Source organism: Alternaria triticimaculans (assembly GCF_023758025.1).
Source record: "Alternaria triticimaculans strain BMP 0046 chromosome Unknown scaffold_8, whole genome shotgun sequence".
NCBI lineage: Eukaryota > Fungi > Ascomycota > Dothideomycetes > Pleosporales > Pleosporaceae > Alternaria > Alternaria triticimaculans.
This window is the reverse complement of record NW_026055965.1, coordinates 214375-239876: the sequence shown is the minus strand read 5'-3', so window position 1 is coordinate 239876 and position 25502 is coordinate 214375. Positions and strand designations below refer to the sequence as shown.

Below are 25502 nucleotides of genomic sequence, written 5' to 3'. Positions count from 1 at the left end.
TACTGGCGATTTCTTTTGGCTATCACTATTTAGTGACATGCACAGAAGCTTCGACTAGTCTTTGCTGCGAACCTTGTAGCCCCCATCGTAAGGTTGAAGATCATCGCCCTTGGGTCTTGGCTATCAATGCTTAGTGTTGTGTCGTGAAGACTCGGTTGAGTGTGGGCGAACCTTATATCCTCCATCCCCAGGCTGATCTGCGTAGATAATCCTTGGCTATAGCTTGTTAGTATTGCATTTTGTAGTGAACACTCGACCTTGCGATAGCGCATCATCCAGCACCAAAGTATCTATCCACGGGTATAGAATGAATCATGCGTACCTTACTATCATACGAAGCCATGTTAGACCTACTGGCGTGAGGGATGTTGAAGCCTGGATGGAAGTTCGGGATGATGTTTCGGATATTGCTAGTAACGAAAAATGCTGCCCGGATACGATGGATGGTACGATGCTCTTATCCACAGACCTACGAGCGGGAAGCAATCTCGAGACTGACCAGCTGATACAAGGTCTACATGCACTAGTATCCAGCCGACACTTCCAGATAGTCATTCGTCAAATCTCACCGATGAGACACCCACCAGGCGACAAGGCTGGCTCTGTGTCCTATCAATATAGCATGACTTACACATACCCCGCTTTTGCAGGCGACATTCTGGGCCGGCACGGCAAGTATAGGCTCAAATGCTAGGACTGTAGCCTATGATACTCGAGAAAAGGAGCGGTGTAGCTCTCCGCGAAAGCCACGTTCTTTGCTATCGGAGTGACGAACCGCGAGACGGTCCGATGAATATCAAACACACCTTCCCTAGATATCACGGGAACAGATAGTGCTAGGCATTCTGGATTAATGGCATACACTTGAACGCTATGAGTGCGGAAAGTAATACAAACAAGAGGCCATTATCGCGGATGCGACAGATGGTAGCATAAATGAGACAGATCTAAGTATGGCTAGGTCAATGAGGACGACCTAAGTCTCTGGGATGTAGGCTAGAGGACTTCAGGTTCAACAGAGGCTAAGCAAGATATGTAATATAAGACATTGTATAAAGAGAGTTATACCACCAGGGGGTAAACGAGTGTAAACAGATTGCAACCCGATAGGAAAGAGAAACAAGCAATACAAGAACCCGAACGCGACCTCGATAGCGATCAACGCCATCACCAACACACCAAACCGTTGAAATCCGCACGTTCTCATCGCGCCGGCGGCTGCGTCCAACGCCCCAACATCTGACCAAGTGCCCAATTCCATTCATTAACAAAAGCATTCGTGAGCTGCGTGATCTGCTCCGCAGACGGCGTCTGACCCGCCCACATAGCTGGCTGAGACGCCTGGTAACGCGCATAGTACGGCAGTAGCTGACTGTCTTGAGATCAGCAAACGAAATCGCAATGTAGTGTATGTTTTGGTAGACGTACTCAGTTTGTATCTTGTTCAGAACCAACCAACACAAGTTCCATGAGCGGTTGCTTGCAGGGTCGGCGTAGACACGTCGCTTTGCTTCGTCTAGGCAGTCAGAACTACAGATGGGTTAGCACATGCTTTGGGAGGCACCGTGTACCCTTCGGGGGGTCATGATGGGCAGTTTACCTGAAAGGATAGTTCCTAGTCAATCCACGAAGTTCGGTCAACAGGCCATGCGACTCGACGTAGTACTTCCCTGATACCCACAATCAGTTTTCAATCTACATATACCAGTATTGTCGATACTTACAAGCCGCCGTCATCGGCTCACTGCAGTCCGGTGTACCGAGCTTTGCAAAAGCCTGCTCGACACGGACGAGTTCAACGATGGTATTGAACTGGTGAGATCGAAGCGCTTGGATGTATTGTGCCTTTTCGGCCTGTTGGAGTTTAGCATCCGGGAAATAGGTGTTGACGGTCATATAGCGGATTGAGACGTACGGAGGTGATCTTTCGGCTGGAAGACATTCTGGCGAACTGTGGAACCCGGTATCTACGTGCTGGTGGGTTAAAGTATTCGCTGTGGTTGGGACTGGTAGAAGATGTAGGATCGATGGACATGTAATAGCAATTCGAACCCGAGCTCAACTGAACATGGGGTACCGAAGTTGATGGAGGAGGATGTATGGGAAGGACAACTTGCTGTGATGAGTCCATCGTTTGTTGAAGATAGTCAAAGTATTATATAGGTCTTTTCTATTGCTGATGTTGTCGTAGGAGTGGCCCTCTCAGCTATAGTCATCTCATAGCCAATGTGTGTGTCGTGAGGCATCCACGGAGAGCCACATGCAAGAAAGTTCCATGGGGATGAGTTCAGCTCTCGACGCCATATCGTCATAAGAAGTTGCAGGCTTCCCAAACAACAGTGCCAAGGGTGAAGAAGGCAGCTGTGAATTGTCGAATGCGGAAGCATCAAGTAAGATTATGAATCCTTTGAGGAACTATGAGATAACCTTCGTCCCTTTAGGCCTCCGTGCGTTCGATATAGGTCCGATAGTGTTAGCATCGTCTCCTTGATAGGCCAGTCTGCTTGCAGCAATGGGTCTGCGACACATCAAACACAAGTGCTGTGGTCAGATTATGGGTCATGAACAAGGGCTATGCGACTTGGTCATGGCTCTCGCGGCCCGGTCGATCTGATCCCAAGAGCTTTTGTAGAGATACTGTGATAATACCAGCCACATTCTTGATGCCGAGAGTTTGGATTGATCGCTCATTGGTCGTGTATTCAACATGTTTCAACTGTGTAAGCAACAGTGGGTCGCTTGAACCCTAACAGCGTCTTCAACACCATCATCGCCGTTGCACCTTACGGAGAATACTGCGTATCAGGTAAGTGCCATGCTGAGGACCAACGCGCAGCATGGTAGCTGAGCTCGATGTTGTCGATGTGTGGAGTCGGCATTTAGGCGCAATCCTGACGGAGTGTGCGAAACACGTTCGGAAAGTCAACTTTCCGTTGTATATCTGGGTATTTCGACACAATGAGAAAGAAGCTAACCAGAACATGTCGGAAGGCTGAGGCTGATATCCCCATATCTGTGCTGACGATGGAAGAGTTCATGGGATCCGGATTTGGCCGCTGTGGCTGGTTAGCTTGTGGCTGAGTATCGCACCCTCGCCAACTTCACCGCTATTACCTCGCAATCCTCACGCAATTCACGATTGCTAACAACACTGCTCCCGGATAGCTTTCTTTCCGAAGGGTACCTGACAAAGCCGCTGCTGAGCAACCGCGCGTTTAGGATTCCGCGTTCCACGTTTGGAAATGTCCTCGGGCGTCACGATCCCCATCTCACCAGCCACGACATAAGCACGACGTTGACCCTCAGTCTCGGGACCCGCGATCCGCGATCCTGGAAAAGGCATATCAATCTGGACGAACATATCGCGATTGATGGAAGCCATTGGTAGCCATCACTTAGCACACGCATAATGGCCCTTGAGGCTGTATCGGCTTGTCAGCAACTCTACGTCAGAAAGAGCCTCAAGACACATGAACTGGGGTCTGAGTGCGCATGACTGGAAGCCGCCATGTTAAACTTCTGATGATCGACCGCTAGAAGGTATGCTTGTTGCATCTCACCTCATTCCGCAGGGCTGCTTTGCAGCTACCACAAGACTCAGAGTTGGGAGACCATATGCTCCAATAGAAGAAGGTAAAACTGCCAAGTGGTAGATGCAGTCGCTCGTCTGGCCCCATGAATATTTCAGCTGCGTTGTGCCAGCCCCCGTTCTGCCACTGCTTAGCGTTTCCATTCTATCTTGCGACTGGAAGGTTTCTAGACTGGTTAGTTCCTGATCACTCACGCATATCGACAAGATAGCAATCATTGGGAACCAATGCTTTCGAATGGACCGGACGGCCACCGATGATTCGTAAAGATTCATGTTGATAGATTCTTTTACATGAGCAGGCAGAAGTCTTTCGACTCCGCAGTGCGTTTGAAGTCGTCATCCACCTTTTACACCCAGACACCTAGACCCGAGTGGTCTATATGCTCAGCGCCATGATGGAGTTTACGATGTCGTTGTCGTTCTCCTTGAGGGCCTTGACGGCCTTCTTCCGCGAGACGCTGGCCTGCTGCATGACGAGCTCGATGTCCTTGGCCTCAAGACCAGAGTCGTCGATCTCCTCATCGTCGTCCTCCTCTTCCTCCTCGTCCTTCTTGTCCTCGACAGCCTTGGCCTTGCCCTTGCCGGAGTCGTCGCCGTGGTCATGACCGGCGTGGTCGTGGGGCGCGGACTCGCCCTGAGCGAGCTGCTGGGCGGCGGAGGCCTGGGCCTGGGCGTTCAAGTCCTCGATCTTGGCCTCACCGAAGATGCTGGTGCGGGGTCAGCAGGCGGCTTGTGCCATTGAGGGGCAGCGACTCACATCCAGGTGTTGCTTGAGGGCGACTTGTAGACGTCCGGCTGGTTGATAACAAACAGAACCTGGTAGGTGTGTTAGCCTAATACCCTGCACTGTGTCTACGGTCTGCCCGCATCTCGTGTTTGTTGACTGCAGCTCCCCCACCAATTGCGCGGAAAGCACTCACGTTCTTCGGTCGGCGGAGGGTGACGCGTGTGATGCCGTCGATGTGCTTCAGGCCGAGCTTGGCAATGGCCTTGCGAGCCTTCTTCTCGTTGCGGGAGTGGACGGCGACGGAAGAGCCCGCGGGCACGTTGACCTCGCCCTCCTCGTTCTCAGACTCGTCGCTGGACTCATCCTCCTCGATCTGGACGTTCTTCTTCTCGGGCTCGTCGGGGAGCTCTTCAATGCGGGGGTTGGCCATTTTGTCGGTTTGTGGGTGACGGCAGGTGGTGGTGGTGCTGCAATATCGAGCGTCGCGGAGTTGGGGTCGGAGCTTCCAAAAATGATTTGTGGGCGGTTTAGCGCGGGCAGCTCTCGCAATTGGCAATGACGCCCATCACAAGCAACAATTACTCTCACAGCCCATGTCGCGCAATTCACAAGGAAGGGCATTTCAAAGGGGGTATCAAATTGCAATTCTAGTTGCACTGTTCGTGTGTGTTCATGAATTTGTGGATTGAACTCTCTTGCTACATGTGGAATGCATGCGAGAGCCGAGTAAACCGTTCCCAAACCGAATTGCACCGTGCCAAACATTGGACTTATTCGCCCTTAACCAGGCCTTGAATTTTTGAATGCCTTTGAGGTCGCCTTCGGAATGCTCATGAAATGCACGTCATGCCTCTATGCCACCTGCATGCAGCGATCACCACAACGCCTGTCTCCCGACAGCATCGAGACTACCTATGCCTTTGCGCTGGCGCGGATCTTGGCGAAGGTCTTCTGAACCTCGAAACGAGCCTGTGTTGTTGTTAGTCTGTGTTCCCAATTCGCATCCGGGGTACCGCGTCTCGTCCGAATGGTCGCATTCGACGACACAGGTACAAGCCAGAACGTACCTGCTTCCTCATCTTCATGACCTTGAAGCGCTCAAAGTCATTGAGTCCCCGCCTCTTCTGGATAGCCGCACGCTTCTGGGCCCATGAGCTCTCGTCGAACTTTTGCTGGACCTTGTGCTCCTCCCACTTCTTCGCGACGTGGCCGTTACCCGAGGCACGGGGAAGCTTGGGGATGACGATGGGTGTAAGGGAGAGTTTCGCAAGCGCGACTTCCTGGCGAGGGACAGGGGCCTTCTCGGAGGGACCTTGGAGGAGGACCTATGTCTGTGTGAGCCGCTGAACAGCACCCGGATCGCGGATTTTCCATACACGCTTGTGGTCAATGATCTCGACGATGACAGCGAGGCGGCCCTCGAATGCACCCTCGTTGAAGAGGACCACGCGGCCGACCTCTACCAGCCTCCAGGCACTCGTTGTAATTTCGGCGTCACCCATTTCGTCGATATGTGCTGCAAGAGAATGTTAGACGGGAAGACACGTGGAGTATTGCTGCGTCGAAAGCGTACCGGTCGGAAATAGGAGTCGGTGTTGATGTTCTTGTCGGGAGTAAGTAATGTCGGTCGGTGGAGGTTCGAAATTCAGTGTGAGCCCGGGGCCGTGCACAAGCGAAAGGCGCCTTGGCGCTAGCGCCGTCCTTAAAGTTTTCTGCGACCGCGCGACTTCCATCATCTCCTCCAGCACCGCGGGCACCGCAGAAGCACCACGCTCGACTCGACAGCCGTCGCGACTTTATGCAGTCGTCGACGTGGCTATTACGACCACTTGACCTCGCACCATGCGCTCTGCAGGTGCAGACGCGACGGACGCGACATGCGCCGAGCTAAACTACTCCAAAGACCCATAGCTACGATCCAACACCCATAGCTCCACTGGTATGTCTCTCGCCTCCACACTCCTCCCCCATCCTAGGATGACATAATTTGCGATTGAGCTCGGCGTCGGAGACCCTCGCCGGGGTCTCTTAACGGCGTCGAAGTCATGACATTCAATTTCTTACATATTCTGAGCTTGCCTTACCCATTCAGCTTCATCACCGCACCGACTTCGCGACAACGGCTGACCAAAACAGACGCTTAGATACCCAGCCAACAGATACCCGACATCCGACGTCGCTGTTAGCCTGCTCATTGCAAACCCATGTCGACATGCGACTGCAGTGCCGTCACTCCACACGGCTATCATGCACAGGTCAGTTCTTACTTTTTTACATCACCGCCCCCACTCCCAATGATTACAACATGCAATAGATAGTATATGATTTCTATGATTACTATTTTATCACCAAGATCACTGAAGGGATCCACAAACACGCTCTGCTTGATAACGCTTTGTTTCGATACAAGTCACTAACAAGCCTGCAGGTAAAATCTCATGTGTACGCAAGTACGCTCAACATCGCTGCATGTGCCAACTGCACGTTCTGTCTTCGTGTCAAGCCATGTTTTTAGCCTTCTTCAATCAAGTTGGCTTGTCCGCGTTGGGTCACGCGCGCATGTGATGAAGGCGACTAAAATTTGTGAAGAAATAGTTTAGCACGATCAAGGCCATTCACGCGATATGCCAGACAGGTCGCAAAGGTAAGTGATATGTAGGCCGTGTAGGCAGGGTATTCGCTCTGTGATCTATCATATCTAGCTAGTCTCAATAAAAATCTCAATCAACATCTGCATCATCCTCCGCGACTCTCTGCTCTGGTGTCGTTGCTCTCCTTCGTGTGATTTTCCTTCCGTAGTTTCGGTACAGGTTCGTCAGCAGCTCCCTTACCACGTCGTTGAATGCTGTCCTTGCGTCAAATTTGCTTCCACCGTACGGGAAGGGGACGATCTTGGACCAGTCGGCGTTATCTTCAAAGTAAAACTCGAGATCAAATGCAACCGCATCCTTGAGCATGGTCTTGAGCGTCACTCCTTTGTGACCGTTGACGTCTGCCCATGCCCACAGTGCAGGGTCGTGGAAATTCAACGTGCTTGACGCTTCTTCGGCGAGGATCTGTGCGTTGAAGAGTAGGTGGCGGATGATGTTGATGTCGCAACCGCAATGTATGACAGCATACTGCAGTAGCTCGGTAGTGATGCCTTTTTGCACACCCAACAGCACGGCAAGCGCTGCCACCGCGTGCTCGTTACCCTCCTTGATCGCTTCTTTCATGCCCGATTTCGCCACTTCACCTGCCATACTACCCTCCCAATCGATCTCTCCAGTCAGGCTAACCAAAACGTAAAGCAGTGACGCTTTGTCCTCCGTCCATGGCCCATGCAGCAACTTTTCTGGTATGTGAAAGCCTTGCGCAAAAGCGAGATGAGGGATCTTGGTGAACTTGTATGGCCATAGTCCGTCGAAGTAGGACACTCCGGGGATCGTAACTCCAGTAGCTGCCCAGGCCTTCCCGCGCAACTTGACCATGGCATCTTGTGCGCGCTGCACGTATTTCAAAAAGAAGTCGTAGGTAAAGAAATGGCAGGTCAGGATGTTGGACTGGAGTGAGGCATCGCTGGTGACGAGTCGGTCCCGATAGTTGGTACGGTGATCGACGGTATGGAAGAAGGCCTGCATAGTGAAGCTCATCTCTATGGCATGTGAGGAGAGTTTCGCGCCAAGATCCCGTGAGCAGCGTGGAAGCGCTGGGTTCATGCTGTAAAGAAAGATCATTTCCAGCAGTTCTGTGGGGAGTCCTTGGAGCGTCGGCATGGCGGGCGTATATTCTTTTTTCTTGCGGGCTGACTTCGTTTTCCGTTGACGTTTGAGTTGAGATGTGGATGCTGAAGAGTTTTGTGCAGGTATGGTAAAAGGTTTACTTTTGGAGGCAGCAGCATATGCTGGGTGTAAGTACTTCCTCTTCTTGCCACGCACGATGATAGGTGTCAGTTCCATCGAGTACTTATGAGCGGCTGTTGCGACCAGGCAGCACTCAAAAGTAAGCCACTTCCGATTGCATGCAGCATGCACAAGGTAGATGGATCGGGAAAGGCTCCGCGTCACCTTTTGGAGATCGCACTGTGCGCCACGTTTTGGTGCACGGGCCCGGTGTGGCTTTGCCGCGGCGTTCCTGGAGCTAGCGTTAGCTTTCCGCTCGTCTTCCTGTCGCATAAACAAAAGACCCGAGGAGATTGACGCACCACGCGCGCGTGCACCACGAACGGAAAAGCGAATCACCGAACGAACGACGCGACCACACCGAAGAGATGCAGGTCCACGCAGTACCCGATTCCGAGCGCGCGTTTGATTCGACTGGGAGGAGGCTGCCCTGGGGGCTTGAGTTCGCAGAGTAAGTCATGTTTCACTGCCATTACCAAATGGAGCCTTCTGCACGCATGAGCCTAGTCATGCGACAAACAAGACTACAAAGTGTTCTTTATACGACATTCCTCTTCTTCATGCTATCTTGACGCCATGGACGACCTCAACTGGGATTCACCCATAGATTCGGACACACAGCTAACATCGATCCCCGACAGTCCCGATCAAAATCAACGGCGCGTGCCAGAAGAGAAAGGCCCCTTTGGCAAAGCACGGAAACGCGGCACCTCACGAGCGAAGACACCCTTGGGCGCCAGCAACGCAGCTGACGAAGCGAGACTCTACAACCAGCGCACAGAAGATGACATCTTCAGTCGTTTCAAGGCAGACGAAGACAAGAGGCGCTCGGTATCCGCGCGGCCAGCCGGTGCACTACCACCATCAGCTTCGGCACCAAATCTCATAGACGCAAGCAACGGACTGAACGTTTCGTTCGCAGCAGGCGCATCAACGAACGCCACTTTCGCACAAGAACCCAAGGAAGTCATACTATACGGCTTCGGATCCGAGCAGCAATGGGCTGCGATAGCACACTACGAGAAGGTTTCCAACGGAATGATCTACGAAGAATACGATCGCGAGCCACCCAACCCCAGGCTCGGCTATAGTCTAGCAGCGCAACGCTCGACATACTACCCAAACTTGGAACCGAAATACTTGACCAGGATCAAGACATATCTTGGGGGAGACCACTGGGTCAAGGTGACTTTCGATAGTGCGGAAGCCGCCGAGCGCGCATGTCACTACAGTCCGAAGAACATCCAGGGCTACACAGTTTACGCAGAGATGTACAGAGGGACAGGACCGCAAGGTGGTGACCGGCCGTTGCGCGCAGAAGGAGGGGGAATGTCACAAATCGCTTCACCCAACACCGTATCTTCAGGCACCTTAGGACCACGCGGTGCATCTCAGTCTTCAGCAACAGCCTCATCTGCCACAGCAACGGCCTCCCAGCCTGCAGCGTCACAAGGACTTGTATCGCAATCAAACTCGGAACCAGCCTGGCTGAGGAGTACAAGCGGCGCTTTCCCAAGCCATCTCGACGACATGCCCGTGGAACCCATGTCTCAACCACGCGAAATGCACCAAGCTCTCGACCCAAACACCGTTCCCGCGCATGCAACTACCACAGCATTGAACCCCCGTTCTCAACGCGCAACCCTGCGACTCAAGGGCGCAAACGTGAAGCCCGCTGTGTTCCTCCCACAAGAAAAGGCCTTCCTCCCCGCAAAACCCCGCTGGCAGCAAACAGTCGGCTCGGTGCCTGTCATTGGATGGGTGATTGGCTCAGGACATGGTATCATTGGCGACCATGTACCGAGAAAAGAGGACGGAACTTTCGACGCAAACAATGCGAGTCTCTACTGGCGGGTGTGGTATATGGTGGACAGTTGCTTCGGTAGTGACTTTTGTGGGGTCAGGGATGCGGAGTATGATGAGTAGGGTTAATTTCAGGTGGGGGCATTTTTTGTAAGACCAAGGGGTATTTGATAAGCATTGGGCGGCGTTTTCGAAATGACAATATAGCGATGTGACTTCTAGTGCTTGGAGGGTTCGGTATCAAATGCATATGTAATGAAATACGAGTGGCATCCTCAGCAGAAAGCGTTTCTTTCGTGATGTATGATTTGCGGGGTTGTCCATTCATGTAAGAATTCATGCTGTACAAGTCTCGAGGTGGCTGCGTTGAAATCAATATGAGCAACGCAGGCTGAATGATGTAAATGGTCAAAATCTAGGGTGCATTTCCACTGTCTGGAACTATTCACAAATACGTAGGTAATACAGCCCAGATCGGGTACATCTCGACTACATGCAAAGAAGATGCTTAGAGGACGGAAAGATCGCCAAACTTCTCCTGCGGGGTTGTTAGCACTTGCATATGAACTGTCTTGAGTGTTCCAGAAACTTGCCTTGTAGCCGGGAACGGCCCAGCGACCCTTGGAGACGAGCTGCTCGGTGCGCTTGTCGATCTCGGGCTGAGCAGCTGCGACCTCGTCCTGTGATATCTGTCAGCCTCTTGTCCCTCACTTGCCCGTAACCGTATATACGTACAACAGTGAGGTCAGCGAATGGCCTGGCATCCTCAATGTTCTTCAGTGTCTTCTGGAGGTCGCTCAACTCCTTGTCGACAACACTCTTGGTCTGCTCTGCGCTCTGGACGGCCTGGGCCTCGAAAGCCTCAATCGCCTTGATCTGCCTTCCTACATCGTATGTCTGGGGCTTGAAAGCGTTGAACTGCTTCTCGATGTCGTCGATAACGGCCTGGTTCTTGAGGATGCCGCGGTAGTGGTTGAAGTCGACGGTCTGGGACTGCTCGGAGAGAACGGTGACTTTGCGACGCGCATCGTCGTTGCGCTTCTTGAAGGACTGGAGGGCGGCGGCGGTTTGGCCCTTGAGGCCGAGCTGGGTGCCCAGCTTGGTCCAGTCGAGCTTGAGGGCTGCGCTACGCTACAAGAGGGGATATGTTAGTTTTCTTGTTCTGCATTTCGGAGGAGCCATTGCGGGTGGGGGGCTACTGCCGGCGCAGCAATTGGGCATTCGAGAGCTCCGACGGGTCTTCTGGAAGGGGTGTGACGTACTCCGACGGCCATTGTGATGGATTTAGACGGGGATGCGGTGGTTTCGGTTCGGGAGGGTTGATGTCCAAGTTCTTCGCGAGAGCTCGGAACAGCGCCGCCAAGGATCTGGTGCACGGGCCATTCGACTTCCGCCTCGATCGCGGCCATGTTCCCCCAACATTACCTTTCCCATTCACACTCTACACTTCGTTGCTACATTCTCAACCAACAGTCTAGACCCGAACAACTCTCATCAACATGTGGATTCTCGACTGGTAAGCCCCTTGCTATGTGCCTATATTGCTTTCTTACTGACCTCGCTCCAGGTGTAAGTTAACTACCCTCCCTCGTTATGTCCCGAACTGGATGGACGTATGTGTTCGTTGCCGTAGCACGGCAGAGCAAGATTCCTCCAGCACTCTCTCATAGCACTGCTGTCGCCTTCCGAGGTCAACGCCTACAACATCGCGCAAGGAAATATCAAGGCCAGGCTTATCACATGCGCATCGACACTATACCATCGCATATGTCCCGAACACCTGCCGGATCAACCAATGGCTTGCTTGGAACATAGTTGAACATGGGCTGACGTTTTGTAACAGTCTGGGATGTTCTGTCCTCGCTTGGACTCATGAACAAGGTAAGCAGGAGCATAGTCTCAACTTCACTACTCGGGCTAACACATCGTCACAGCATGCCAAACTCCTCTTTCTCGGACTGTACGCACTTCCACATACCAGCCAATTCAAATACGTATAGCTGACTAGGCTCCAGTGACAATGCAGGAAAGACCACGTATGGCTACCAAACTGGACACGCGAGCTTTCGCTGACACGATTAGGCTTCTGCACATGCTCAAGAACGACAGGGTCGCTGTCCTGTAAGTGAGATCTGGCCTTATTGTACAACTACCGGCTAACATATGGTCCAGTCAGCCGACTCTGCACCCCACTTCCGAAGAGCTCTCAATAGGAAACGTCAAGTTCACAACCTTCGATCTCGGAGGTCACGCACAAGCCCGCCGACTATGGCGCGATTACTGTATGTCAAGCCTGCCTGATCGGTTTGCATAAACTAACAATGTCCCAGTCCCCGAAGTTTCCGGCATCGTCTTCCTTGTTGACGCCAAAGACCACGAGCGTCTCTCCGAGTCAAAAGCCGAGCTCGATGCTCTTCTCGCCATGGAGGAGCTGAAGAACACTCCTTTCGTCGTTCTTGGAAACAAGATCGACCACCCCGACGCCATCTCCGAGGACCAGCTCCGTTCCGCGCTTGGTCTATACCAGACAACCGGTAAGGGCAAGGTACCGCTCGAGGGTATCCGCCCGGTTGAGGTCTTCATGTGCAGTGTGGTCATGAGGCAGGGATACGGAGAGGGTATCAGATGGTTGAGCCAGTACGTCTAGGCGGATTACTCCAGCAATTATAAGCACGCTAGGCGGACACAAAGCAGCGGGGAGCGCATGTGGCTGCACGTTGGCTCTCGATGGTATGAGTTAGATGCAAGTACATGCCATGGCTATCACATGCGTAGTAGATGTACTCTTACGGGCGTTGGCGTTAGCTCTTGGAATAATATCATATTGCACACCAACACTCGTAGTACGGTGCAGCGAAGGCTGGGTCGGCCCGAAGCGAGCGAGACCGCTATGTCGGTGCGTAACTCCAGATCACGCGCGACAATGACTCTATTCCACTAGTATGCGTGATGAATGACAGATATCACGCATCGAATACGGACACCTAAGGTATTCTGTTCCGAGATCATAGTCGCTGACAACGGTTTAGCATGATGAAAGAAACGTAACTCATCTTTGCATGCAACTCCCATGGATTTTGGAAATGCAAATTAGCGATGAGACTAAAGAACGAATATGTACCGACACAGAGATGCCACAACTGTATAATCGTAATCAAGCGTTACAGATATCAAATGTCCACCGTTTGATAGGGTCTGATACCTCGATTTTGGTACGGTAATTCACGTAACCAGCTCAAGCATGAGTGCAATATCAAATGTGCTAGATGCGTTGTACCAGAATTCCGAACACCAGATATGGAAATCGTGAATGCGGTTTTGGACATCCAGAAACGTCGATTAAGCGAAGCTATCTCGTGTTGGCTTTTTGTGGAAAGGATAAAAGATAGAAAGTTAGATCACTCCGTTCATTACATTAAAACGAGTCTCAGAAATGGAAACACGGTTTTGGAAAACCAAGAGCGCTAATTAAACAAATCGATCTCGTTTGGAGCTTTTGCAAGGAGTCATCTAGAGGCGCCAAATGACTACTTGCTAGAGTCAAAAACACATTTCGGAACTGGGAATGCAAAACTAAGGAATCAACAGTGTTGACTGGATGCTCTGACGCTTCGATGCACCGTCATCCGAGCCTTTTGCGAAAGAAGCTTCAGATGAACGAAATGACGATATCCGTTAGCGGATATCATGATCTCGAAATCACAATTACAGTTCCAATAAGCCGTCTGCCTTAACTAGATGAAGCTTCAAACCCCTACTTTACGATGCTTGGGCACGTATTTTGTTAAAACGATTCCCGAGACTACATACGGAATCCTGGGCGTTGGTTCAATGTCTAAAGGCGATATTTCGCAGACATTCTCACGGCAAGACACTTCAAGAATCCAGTTCACGATGTCCATAACAAGAAACCGAGTTCTCAGTGTCGAAAGCAGGTCACCGCCCCTTCCCCAGGCGTTCTCGCCACCTTGACACGGCACAGTAAACCCCCAACCCGCTGGTTCGTCGAACAACCCGCCTCGACCAAACTTTGTCCCCGCGGAAAGCCGAAACCCCGAAGAGAAAAACGCACCGCCACAGCTAATCCATCTAGCCCTATTCACGTCCTATTAATATCCCTCAAGAACTAAAGAGGATTCGATAACACGCTTGCTAGATGCGCTTGCTGGTAGTGTTAGAGACGGCGCAAGCCTCCCAACGACTCTAGTGCATGCACGCGTGTCAATCGATAACGCGGGCTGCAACTTAATCTTTGGTGGTTTGACACGTTGGCTGAGGGACTGAGGGTGGATAAGTGGTTAGGGTGGGCTGTAGCTTGGTGGGTTGGGGTTATGGGGGAATAGTGAGGCAGAGACGGTGTGTGCATGCAGGATGGATTGACGACGTTTGTCTGTGGTTTTTTCTTTTTTCTCTTTGTTGTCGTGTTTTTTTGTTTGGAGATATGTATATTGTGCCTTTGAGCTGTATCTGTTCCATTTGGTGATTTGGGACTGTGTGGTATCGTAGGAGCTGCATTGAAGTGTGTGATGTGCAATTGACATCATGATTTCGTACCGTATACTTCGGAGAATGTACCGGTACATAGCCCTTGCTTAAGCAACGTGAACGTGGGGTATATACCTCCTCACCGGCTGTTATGTACGTGCTCAAGATGCCTGTCAAGACATATGCGTGACACTGCATTTTGGAGACTACATGCAGTAGCAAGCGAAAAGCGTACAATCGCCGGTGTGATGTGACGTGACACAGCTAGGATAGAGATCAGCATGCACCAGCAGGGAAATGCGCCTCTGCGGCACTGCGAAGGATGTATGTCGTCTGACTGACTTGCCAGGATTACCGCAGTAGCTTTGAAGGGATTGAGTAATGGGTGGCATTTCTTGAAAAGCGGAGGATTTGTGAAGGGGTTGGGTTGCGGGGTCAGAGGGAGCAGAAGGGCTGGGTATCACGGTAGATGAGATGAGGAAAATGTTGTGTTTTTTTATCCGTTTGTATTAATATTTTCATCGCATGGAGATGCGGGACTACCTATTGAACTAGCTAGGTCCGTGGCTTCTTCTTAGAAACAAATATCCAAACACCATGCCGCCTATGCTTTAGCTATGTACATGATGTCGTAGATGCATGCAGTCATCAAGGAACGTTGCAAGGAAATCGTGTCATCCTCCACTACAGCCTTCATTATGTGGTCGTCAAAGCGACCATGTCCCATGTTCATCGCGCGCGCTGAATGGAGCTGATCTCGCTTACAAGAACGAGAAGAGGGCGAGGAAACCGGCAGCGAGAGCGCCGATGCTGGCAGTGCCAGTGGAGGCAGCACCAGTGAACTCTGAGAAGGGAGGCATGGTGGAGTTGGCGATGGGGGCAGAAGCCTGGGGCTGACCGTCGGAGATCTGGGTGACGAGAGGAGCGGAAGCCTGGGGCTGGCCGTCGGAGATCTGAGTAACGACGGGGGCGGAAGCCTGAGGCTGGCCATCAGAGATCTGGGTGACGACAGGGGCAGATGCCTGAGGCTGGCCGTCGGAGATCTGGGTAACGACAGCAGGCGAAGAAGCCTGGGGCTGACCGTCAGAGATCTGGGTGACAACGGCGCCGGGGGTGGAAGCCTGGGGTTGACCGTCGGAGATCTGAGTGACAGCTCCGGCAGAGGTAGCCTGGGGCTGACCATCAGAGATCTGGGAGACGGGGCCGGTCTCCTCGGACATGGTAGCCTGGATGTGGATGGGAATGCACTGAGCACCAGTCGACTGGCTGTACAGGTTGTAGAAGTCTCCAGACAAGCACTGGTAGAAGACAGCGGAGCCCATCAGGGACATGGAGCCGTTGCTGCAGAGACCGAAGCCCTCAGTCTCCCTAGCACCCTCCTGTACGGGTTGGTCGAACTGGAATCTGATAGTATGTTAGTACTGACTGAGGAGGTCAGAGTATTGTAAAAAACGTACTGGTAGTTGGCGGCGATGTAACCGGTGCGACCAGCCTGGTCGGTCAACTTGCCGTCCTCGAGAGACAGCTGAAGAGTACCATCAAGCTGGCGCCTGACCATCCTGGAGGGAGTGGTGGTGGCATTGACGGTGGTGATGGCGAAGGTGCCCGGGGCAGAGGACGCACACTCAGCGTCGGAGGAGGCCTGGGGGTAGGCAGCAACGGCAGCCGCGAGGCCGGCAGCGACAAAGGACTTCATTTTCGGATAGTCGGTTGGTGGTTGATATTAATGTATAGGGCGTACTTGACAGCGAGCGTAAGTAGCGACGAAGTAGACTGAGGAGCGAGGTATCAGTCACTTGATATACGATTGGAAAACTGTCGACGATGCTGGTAACCACGACAACGAGAGTGTGAGATGTTCTGGGTAGGTAAGAAACGCGGGAAGGTAAGACAGCTATATACTCAACACCCAGGCGAGTAGTTAGTCTATTCAATCTACCTCATCGAGCATATCATCGCAGATCGGACATGCACTGAAGCCTCAGCGCTTGAGCCAAGGCAATGGATCAACTCCACGCGTCAATGCGAAGCTACAACCGCCTAGCGTCGACGCTTCTGACGGCTGGAGAAAGAGGCTGGATAGAGATCGCGCGTGCCGTAACGATAAACACCGCGGAGACTTCTGCTACATCATTGGATGCCCTTTCATCCGACCCCTCAGTTAGTTCCCCACCATTTCACTGAGAATGCGCGTGAACAAAGCCCGTCCCGCCTCTCGTCTAAACTTATCTCAATCCCAGCCCGTGAGTAACTTTTGAGCGCGATTGCTGCCATTGTATTGGCTACCCTGACGCAATGGTTTCAGCCTTCTGGTCCATGTATTCTGCCTGTCAATTGACCGGTGACATGCTGCCTAATGCAAATCTCGATATGTTGAGCTCGGTTTCCGTGGTATGCAACCTCTAAGACAGCTGCTCAACCGAAGTCTCGTAACTGCGGGTTTAGGACGATCGCTCCGTGCAGCATCCTAGCGCCTTCCTTAGAGCAATATACGTGCGTTCTGTAGACCCCGATGTGGAGTGTGGCGGGGCGTCGTTATTCATCAGTTGTGCGCGTCTCATTGGCCGACATACAGGCGGAACTGCAGGGTGGTGTATGGTGAAAATGTAGCTCGCTCAATCGGACTATTGGAAGGCAAAGTGCAAGGATGACGACGGATGGGATTGGTGTCAAAGAGACGAATGCCCCAATTGATGTCAAAGATCGGTTCCCAATTCGGAACGACGCTTACGTGCGCTAGCGCAACGCTTGTGGGGTACATGTGGCTTTCGCCTTCGCAAGTGTCTTCAGCCGCCCCAACCCACCTTCTCCAGTGGAACCGTTGCATGGGAACGCTTGGGACGGGCTGGGGGAGGCTGGCAGGCTGGCCTTGCGGGCGCATATCGATAGTATGCCGCTTATTGCTGGCTGGCTGGCTGCAGGCTGGCGCATTTGCCTCCGTCGGCCGGTCAACCCTAGAGAACGCTTAGATTGTTGGGTAAGACTGGTTGCATTCGTGGGATTCTGTGCGATGGAAACATGGCATTTGAAAACAATACCACTACCCTTGGCTACGATGTGGATTTGCAAATATTGCGATGGTAGACATATCTGACATGAGATGCGCATTTGTCAGACGTACCATTGACGTCACACACTCGAGTCGTCCTCCACCCTCTGTGCTGATTTATCCCGCAATCGTGGCGCTAAGCAGCTGCATGTACTCGACAGCTAACCTTCAGTAGTCATTCCCATTGCAGCTTCTCGTGCGGTCAGTGACACGGTGAGGCTTTCCGCGAGTGACGAAAGTAGGTTTGATCATCTGACCCCGCACAGCGCCTGCCTTTCTCAGACACGCATATGTACATCCAACACCGCGGCCAGCGTATGACAGGGAGCCGAGCCGAAGGGGTCTGTGTTGGTGAGGTTGTTCGGCCTCGGCGATCACGATCTCACGATGGATGGACCCTCCACGCTGATCCATGGGACAGTGGCGCGCCAACCGACAATTTAGTCCCCGCAGGGTCCTTCTCTACTTCCCTTCGGTGTCCTTTGGACTGGTACTCCGAGACAGAACCAACAAAGTCCGCCGAACAGTAGCTAGCTGCGCCATGGGTATGCCAGGCGTGGGATGCTCATGTACCTGGACCTAGGTAAAGGTAAAGGTTGCTTCGGCATGAGATATCCGGAACCATCGGCATCCGGTGGAGAAGACTCGGGCTACTCGGCCGCGGTATCTTTCGAGGATCACAAAAGTGCAAGCTTCACATAGGCGTTGCATGATATGAGCGGAGATCTCTTCGGCGCACTGTTCCGGCATCGCGTCTTGGACACATATCTGATCACAGTGCCTAAGAAGCCAACTCAAGTTAGTATGGGACACTGGCGTCAGAGGTACATTACATACGAGATATGTACCTATGGACTTGGCGACATCCCATGCTGATAGCATTTGGTGGCTGTGTGTAGTCTTGTCCGTCCCCCGCTATACGCCAGGATGTAGGCCGTGGAGAATGTGGTACAAGCCCCAGTCTTCACTGACAAGTCCAACTCTTGTCGAACCTTATCGAGACCTACTTGCCCTCCCCAGCACGTTTGACGCCTCCTGCTACATCGTTTGCACCTTTTTCAATGCTCGTGGATACATCGGCAAGGCCTCGTGCAACCGGCCGACCGGCACTGCCTGTGGCGCCCTCGACCTAAGCAAAGGCGCTCAGAGTCAGTATATTTTCATTTGTAGTTAGTACAGATCAATCTACCGTTTCGCCCAAGCCTCGTCCAACCGCGCCAACAACCCCTCCTAGAGTGTTTGTAACGCCGCCAACCGTATTGCCTACAGTGGACGTGACAAACTTGACGCCAGAAGTTACACCGCTTTCTTGCTGGCCGATAGGCATGTTGACGATTGGTCTTGGAGGTTGGTGGGTTGTTTGTTTGTTTCAGGGTGGTCGCGATGCTAGTTCCCGAAGATAGTAAAGTTTGTTAGATGCCGGCTAAGTGGTAGTGAGCTTTGGTGATATCCTGTAGCGTCTGTGCTGCGATGGTGCATTTATGATCCACGGATTTAGTGACGTCATGGGGCTTCGCAACAGCAGACGCGCGGTGCACGTTGGAAATCCTGCATCGTGCAACCGCAAACCTCCTCCTCGTGATCCCAGGCATGATCGCGACTCGGCCCGTGTCAGATGGCGTTTGCGTCGTCCAGTTGTCGCCCTCTCCGCATTATCTCGCGCAAGTACCAGCTGCGGACGCGGCAGCCACAGGCGTTGTCCGGGGAAGTTTCACGAACTCCTCATTGGCATAGTTCCCTCCTCGGCATCTGCATCAGAGATGACTGGCGTTGCATACACGATCGCCATCGACTGGCGCGACCATGGATCTCCTTGTTGTCCTGACAGCAGCTGGCAATCCCATCTTGACGCATGACACCAGGAAAATTTTCCAAAGTTCAGCTTCTTGCGATGGCATTCCGCGCGAGCAGGACCGATGCACAGCACCTCGAGAAGGTTTTCAGAGAAGCTGCGACGAGCTCGGTGGCCGAGTGCTCCTAGATCCAGATGCGCAGGACGCCTCGGCAGGCCGCAAGCCACGGAACGCGAGCGCAGAGGCTTGTTCGAATATCATTGGCAGCACACCGTTGTGGCCTGAACCTAAGGCAGCCATATCGTAGAGATACACAAGGCTGTCGCATTACTTGCGGCCGACACTCGCAACCGGCATCATGTTCTCTCCGACTGTAGGGCCTCATCGGGGCATACGGACGAGAAGCATGCGCGCATGCTCTCAGGCAACCCCTCTCGCTGCGAACATATGATGAACTGATTTCCCCCCAAGAGGTTCGATACTTACCTGTAGCTCGTCAAAGCTCGCCTACACTTCGATACACCCAGAAACAACGCCAATACACGATCGAACCACCTACGAATCGCGCGCCAAACGTTCGAGATGACGTCCTTGTTCCCACATCCTCCTTACGCCGAAGACCAGCCGTATGCGCGCAGTATCCTATACCTGCATGTCATGCGCGCTTCAGCCATGTCATTTTCCTTCTTTTCAATCCTCCAGTTTCCAGCCTCTATCATCGCAGCACGATACCGTAATTCCCCGATCGATTACGCTACAATCCTATCTCGTACGCTCAAGACTGCCGGTCGCGGCCTCGTTCTAGGAACAGCAGCTGGCGCGATCATGACATGGGGCCGCATGAGAGGCCGAGAGGAAATAGAGTGGAAAGATAGGTCATGGCGGATACTGGAGAATCATGGCGAAGTGAAAACAGATTGGGTCACACTTGGCGCGGCTGGGACCGGTGCTGCTGGGGCTCTGATCGCTGCACGGAGCGGCCGGGTGCCGATAACTGTTGGGAGTGCCATGCTGGGAGGAGCTGGTGTTGGTATGGGCACTGGAGTGCTGTACATGATCGCGTCATTCGCATCGGGGAGGAAGCCTGCTTAACGACGGGAGATGCGAAACTGGACCATGCCTCTGGTATAGAGTTGACCCACGACGAGCTCTTGGTAACGCCGAAGGCCATATGCTTGCATGCTACCGTCCAGTCTGGGTCACGCTCAACATTTCCTGGTATTCGGGCCATTTGAAGCTGCCACGCGGACCCTAGACTTCGCGCCGCCCCGACACATGGCCACAACTGTAATATATTTGCTTATCAAAGCAACGATTCTGGACGGTTGAGTCACCGCAAGTTCAATTGTACATCTTTCTAGCAGTGCAAGATTATTGAGAAGTCACGCTTGCACTCTTTCGCTGCGCAGCGTCTAGTGAAGTCTCTAAGTTGCTGGACAGATCGGTTTTATGCATCTCGGGGAAAAGAGAACCACTGATGAACTGCGTCAAAAGGAAATCGTGTATGCGACATCGTGCGTTTCGGCGGCCAACGTTGCGCTAACCTCAAAGAATTTTGAGGCTCCAACCTTCTACGGTGCTACGCAATCTACGAGCTCCGCTTCACGGTCTTATCTTTTTATGTTTTTGCTTGTTTGCGTGTCTGCGAGATTGACTGTTCACACATGACGGTGACATGGTTTCATGCGTCATTGGCACCTTCTCTTTGCGCGCAGGTGAATGATCTTGGTCTGACCTACTACCAGATGCAAATATCAGGCCATTGCACAGTCGCACTCTGAGCACTTCTGGATGCGATACCGTGCGCCCATCAAGCTATTCCGCCCGCCGATGACCTCATCCGAGCAGGCTTCTTGTAGGTAGCCCAATATACGAGCGCACAGATCGCCGGCAGTTTCCCGTCTGATCTTGTTCGTCCGACTTCCGCTGTCGCAATGCTATTAAATGAAGGATACAGTATGACGATCCCAAGTGGGCACTGGGCGGAACGTCAGTGTGACCCTCTGAAACGGTCTTGGGCCGAGTGACCTCCGCCGTCGCATCGAGGGCGCGTTACCCAAAGCCGTTGTTCTCGAAACATCCCCGGAACGTGATACCTGTTGAACACGCTTGAGCTCCTACAATCTCCACGCATTCACGCAGACTGCTCCACCACGCAGCCTTTACCTCCGAGATGATATTGTCAGAATTGCGCCGTCGCCGTATTCGATTCTTTCGCTTGCAGACATCCCCACAGTCGTGCTGTCCGCTGCTTCGCATTCACTATATCTAACGCTCTCCATTGGGTCTTGCCCTTTAAGCGGCGGCCCCAGATTCGCTGCGACAGGGATCGGTTACTAGACACGCTGTGATCGGTCCAGGTTCCAGGATGAATACGTTACACCAAGTCCTCCGTACTAGCGCTGGCGGATGCCCACTTGCGAAAGAACAATTGGCGCCTGCACACAACACCCGCTTCTCATGTCTCTGACAGCCACGACCCGGACCGCGCAACAGGCCCCGTTGGACGTGTTCGGCTGCGCAGTCTCCGAGATGTTGGAAAGCCAGCCATCTCTCATGTAGTGCGCTGTTCGTGTAAGAGAATTGATTGAGAGGCGGCAAGTGCGATATCCAGACCGTCGCACCATGGAGTACGACCGGCTTCTATAGCGATGACAAGCCTTTTGAGTGGCATGTGTAAAGTGCAGCCAGCAAGCACATCCACGTGAGGGTGACCGACGGGAGACTAGACCGTTTGGCAAATAGAAGGGCCTCTGCTTAACTTGTTTCTGTAAGTGTTAATATGCAGTAAGTAGCAAATTGCGGGGGACCTCTTGGGAGACACCCGGCTGTGCCTGCCTTGGGCGCGCGTAAGGGGACAAGGGTTTCGCAGCCCTTGACCTTGTTCCGGGTTTATATGAGGAAGCCCACCCACCAGCAGGGCGAGATGTGGTTTTCGCGATTTCTTCAGGTTTCTGAGAGTAGGTCGTCGAGATGCCTACCTATCCTCTTCAACTCACCTGCCTGGGGGTGATCTACGGCACTCCCCTTCTGGCTTCGATATTCGTTATTCTGAGGATATACACACGGCGGAAGCTGAACTTACGGTTAAGCTGGGGTATGGCGTTCAACATCCCTTGCGCAAACCGTACTGACGTGCTTGTACAGATGACTGGCTTATCATACTTCCGTTACTGCTTTCCATAGCCCTCATAGGACCTTCTCATCGACGTACGTACTGATGTAAGCGCCGACACTGGCTCTCACTGACCCTGAACAGATGTCAAGATGTGGCATGTTGGCGTGCATATCTGGGAGGTGCCGCCGAACGAGATAGAACCAAACTATGACGAGTACTATGCCGTATGTTTAGCCTCACCATGCTACGACAAGGTAACTAACAGCAGCAGGTTGTCATGGCGTTCAACCTCTTGAACATCCCCATACTACCGCTCGTCAAGGCGTCGATCATACTTCTCCTCCTCCGGGCCGGTTCCGTTATTGAATGGCTCAAGCGAGTACTCTACGCCATCTTGGTCTTCACTGTTGGGAGCGCATTGATACCATGGTTCCTATACATCTTCATCTGTCCGCCTTTAACTGGAAACACTTGGAAGCCGAGGACTTTCGGCAACCTGCATTGCATGGGCAGACACAAAATGGGCGAGATGTTGATCTGGGTCACATGCGCCAACCTACTCACCGATGTTCTGATCCTCCCGATACCTTTCATCATCGTGCGAAGGATGATGAGTGCTCGATTGAGGTCCCGCTTGGTGGTATTGGTAGTCTTCACTTGCAGTCTCGCGTAAGTCACACTGGCCTAGTATGCGAGGATAATAGCTGACCTCTCCACAGTGTCACTGCCATCGGCGCGGCAAAGATCTACTTGTCGTATCGCGACCGCCTCTACACTCTGTTCAACCCTGATTGGACCTACCCGATCGACTACTGCATCAACCACGTTGAGAACAACGTAGCAATCATCGTAGCCAACATACCGATCCTCCGCGGCCTCGTCACACGATGGATCTTCAACTTCCGAACCAAAGCGACGCCCATAGACCGCGAGTTTCGTGGTGATTGGCAACAACAACAGCAACAACAACAACCGAGAAAATCGGACGCTTCAGACTTCAGCCGCTACACAAGAAAGAACCGCGTGGTACAGAAGATCCTCCCCTGCATCCAAGATGATTTTTCCAGCAGCCTGGCCTCGCGCTCCAAAGGCGACCTCAGCAGTAAGGTGGACTGCCGGCCAGATTTCCCACCTCGAATCTGCACCACAGGCGAACAGCGCTACCAGAAACGAAGCTACTTTCCCCGATCGCGAAGGAATAGCTTGGATCGGTATAGCACGGCCGACTCCTGCGAGAAAGGTGACATATTAGAGACGGTTAGGAGTGTGGGTAGTTTGGGTTCTGCGCCAACGCTCGTGGAGAGCAAAGATGCGTACACAGAGTGGAAAAGCATGGACAGCCCAACGCTGAGCCCCACAGCGAGGTTCTCTACGCAGACATTGTGCCCCATTGCGCCGTTGACGCCGGCGAGGTTGCGGGGGATTGAAGATGATGAGGTTGATGATGAGATATACCCATACCCGAGAGCATTATGATACCATAGCGAATGAACAATATACGATGAATCTTGATATCTGTAACGTTTCGCCGTGCTCAGGTTCAAAACTCAGCTACACATTCTCATCAACAATCTTGCAAAACTGCAAGACACCACAAACCCAACCCGCCCAAACAACGACCCGAAAAACTCTCACCCTCCTCGACCCAACCCCAGACCCCTTCATGTCGGCAGTCACAAATCTGGTACGTACCTACCTTTACGCACACCCAAGTCCCGTACGCCCTATCCGAGTGGCGGGTTTCCGTTGTCTCAATTTCAGTAAAGTTACGTTAGCCTGCCACCAGCATCCAACCACACCACGGCGGCGCTCAGGCCCGTTTGTCCGCAGGGGTGCGCATGGCGAGCGATGGATCTGGGGTATAACCGTCCAACCCGTCATGGTGTGGTACTTGCCTTGTCAAGACGCAATCCGAGCCGTTCCTTTGCCGCAGGGGTGGTCGAGTTGCTGATCATGCTGTCTGTGCGTCAGCGTGTCTCGTGTCGTGTCGTGTGTTGCGACGTGGTCGAGGGGTGGAAGGTGATCGCGGGTGGCGGGGTTGACTGGGATGGATGGATGGCTTGAGTGCGTTGCGATGGATTGCAATCGGTTTTCGCGCTTCTTGTCTACGTGATGAATGTATTCGTGGAATGTGCTGCACCGTGACATTCTTGATCCCAGGCCTATACAACAAGGTCGTCTCCTTCACATACCCAGATACCCTACAGCCAAGGCAATCCAGACTCCAACGACCCCAGACCCAATTCCCGCATCCCAATCTCCGTTACACAGGATTCGCGGGTCCAATCTAGAGTTTTAGTCCCACCATCCCCTCGCCTTCGCAACGGCGGGAAGCGCATTCGGTTTCTCGTTGCTTATTCCTCATTACCCAGATCGCGCGGAAACCTTACTTGAAGCAGCAACTGTCGTCCGACTGGCAAAGCTATTACGCACCTCCACCCCCATCGAGGCACGTAATCCACAACTGGGGCATCGCCGAGGCCTTGGGCAGAGAAAGAAGAAAAACAAGACTTGAAGTACCTGGGCGAAATCTCTCAGCAAGCGCAACTCTCATTCCACGCGCTGTGTTGTGCGGTGATGCACGCGACGGAAAGGATCTTGCCTGCGCGTAAGCGAGGGGTTACAGTTGAAGGAAGGCACGAAGGTAAATGTTTGTATCCTCCAGTCAACGTCTTCCTCGCACCTCCCTCACGCGCACCCGATCCTTCACCCTCGCACCACACACAAAATCACTCGTCTACACCTACCATCCAGACCAGCCATCCCCTTGCCCAGTAAGTGGCAAAACTCCACCCCTTCATCGCCCTGTTTCCTTTTCCCCATCCCTCCATCCAGCATCCTCGTCCATTTCCTCCGTAACTCGTGACATTTGCCCACTCGCCCAGCATTAGTACACCCCATTAGTCCAGTTCAGCCGTATCCTTGTAATATATACCAGATTTCCGTTAGCGCCCGCCGGCTCAATATGGATAATCTCCCCTCTTCGGTGCGGAGCGAAGCGGTCGCTCGCGCATCGCCGGCTGGCGGGGGTTACGTGTGATGTGATTTTCAAGA

The 25502-nt window shown here is 52.7% G+C and overlaps 10 protein-coding genes across 10 annotated transcripts; 3 read left to right on the top strand and 7 right to left on the bottom strand.

Annotated features, from left to right (window-relative positions):
- Positions 1–1690: 1690 nt before the first annotated feature.
- On the bottom strand, positions 1691–1896 carry J4E78_006007 (uncharacterized protein; the record flags this gene model as incomplete). Its single annotated transcript, XM_049366621.1, has 2 exons — positions 1691–1695; positions 1725–1896. The coding sequence occupies 2 exons, from the start codon at positions 1894–1896 to the stop codon at positions 1691–1693; spliced, it is 177 nt and encodes a 58-aa protein (XP_049221327.1).
- A 2072-nt stretch (positions 1897–3968) lies between these two features.
- Positions 3969–4749, bottom strand: EGD2 (GAL4 enhancer protein; the record flags this gene model as incomplete). Its single annotated transcript, XM_049366620.1, has 3 exons — positions 3969–4299; positions 4350–4408; positions 4513–4749. 3 exons carry the CDS (start codon positions 4747–4749, stop codon positions 3969–3971), a joined length of 627 nt encoding a protein of 208 aa, XP_049221326.1.
- Positions 4750–5231: 482 nt separating this feature from the next.
- Positions 5232–5821, bottom strand: J4E78_006005 (uncharacterized protein; the record flags this gene model as incomplete). The annotated part of the gene is made up of 3 exons (XM_049366619.1): positions 5232–5288; positions 5387–5644; positions 5696–5821. 3 exons carry the CDS (start codon positions 5819–5821, stop codon positions 5232–5234), a joined length of 441 nt encoding a protein of 146 aa, XP_049221325.1.
- Positions 5822–7039: 1218 nt separating this feature from the next.
- Positions 7040–8074, bottom strand: J4E78_006004 (uncharacterized protein; the record flags this gene model as incomplete). The annotated part of the gene is made up of 1 exon (XM_049366618.1): positions 7040–8074. One exon carries the CDS (start codon positions 8072–8074, stop codon positions 7040–7042), a length of 1035 nt encoding a protein of 344 aa, XP_049221324.1.
- Positions 8075–8568: 494 nt separating this feature from the next.
- On the top strand, positions 8569–10126 carry J4E78_006003 (uncharacterized protein; the record flags this gene model as incomplete). Its single annotated transcript, XM_049366617.1, has 2 exons — positions 8569–8651; positions 8842–10126. The coding sequence occupies 2 exons, from the start codon at positions 8569–8571 to the stop codon at positions 10124–10126; spliced, it is 1368 nt and encodes a 455-aa protein (XP_049221323.1).
- Positions 10127–10511: 385 nt separating this feature from the next.
- Positions 10512–11277, bottom strand: ATP7 (ATP synthase d subunit; the record flags this gene model as incomplete). The annotated part of the gene is made up of 4 exons (XM_049366616.1): positions 10512–10541; positions 10597–10683; positions 10739–11134; positions 11266–11277. The coding sequence occupies 4 exons, from the start codon at positions 11275–11277 to the stop codon at positions 10512–10514; spliced, it is 525 nt and encodes a 174-aa protein (XP_049221322.1).
- Positions 11278–11875: 598 nt separating this feature from the next.
- SAR1 (COPII coat GTPase) lies at positions 11876–12650 on the top strand (the record flags this gene model as incomplete). Its single annotated transcript, XM_049366615.1, has 6 exons — positions 11876–11884; positions 11938–11963; positions 12019–12039; positions 12086–12124; positions 12176–12285; positions 12334–12650. The coding sequence occupies 6 exons, from the start codon at positions 11876–11878 to the stop codon at positions 12648–12650; spliced, it is 522 nt and encodes a 173-aa protein (XP_049221321.1).
- Positions 12651–15249: 2599 nt separating this feature from the next.
- Positions 15250–16184, bottom strand: J4E78_006000 (uncharacterized protein; the record flags this gene model as incomplete). Its single annotated transcript, XM_049366614.1, has 2 exons — positions 15250–15892; positions 15946–16184. 2 exons carry the CDS (start codon positions 16182–16184, stop codon positions 15250–15252), a joined length of 882 nt encoding a protein of 293 aa, XP_049221320.1.
- A 2356-nt stretch (positions 16185–18540) lies between these two features.
- Positions 18541–18864, bottom strand: J4E78_005999 (uncharacterized protein; the record flags this gene model as incomplete). Its single annotated transcript, XM_049366613.1, has 2 exons — positions 18541–18666; positions 18727–18864. 2 exons carry the CDS (start codon positions 18862–18864, stop codon positions 18541–18543), a joined length of 264 nt encoding a protein of 87 aa, XP_049221319.1.
- Positions 18865–22303: 3439 nt separating this feature from the next.
- Positions 22304–23924, top strand: J4E78_005998 (uncharacterized protein; the record flags this gene model as incomplete). The annotated part of the gene is made up of 5 exons (XM_049366612.1): positions 22304–22427; positions 22478–22540; positions 22590–22672; positions 22720–23117; positions 23168–23924. 5 exons carry the CDS (start codon positions 22304–22306, stop codon positions 23922–23924), a joined length of 1425 nt encoding a protein of 474 aa, XP_049221318.1.
- Between the last annotated feature and the right edge of the window lie 1578 nt (positions 23925–25502).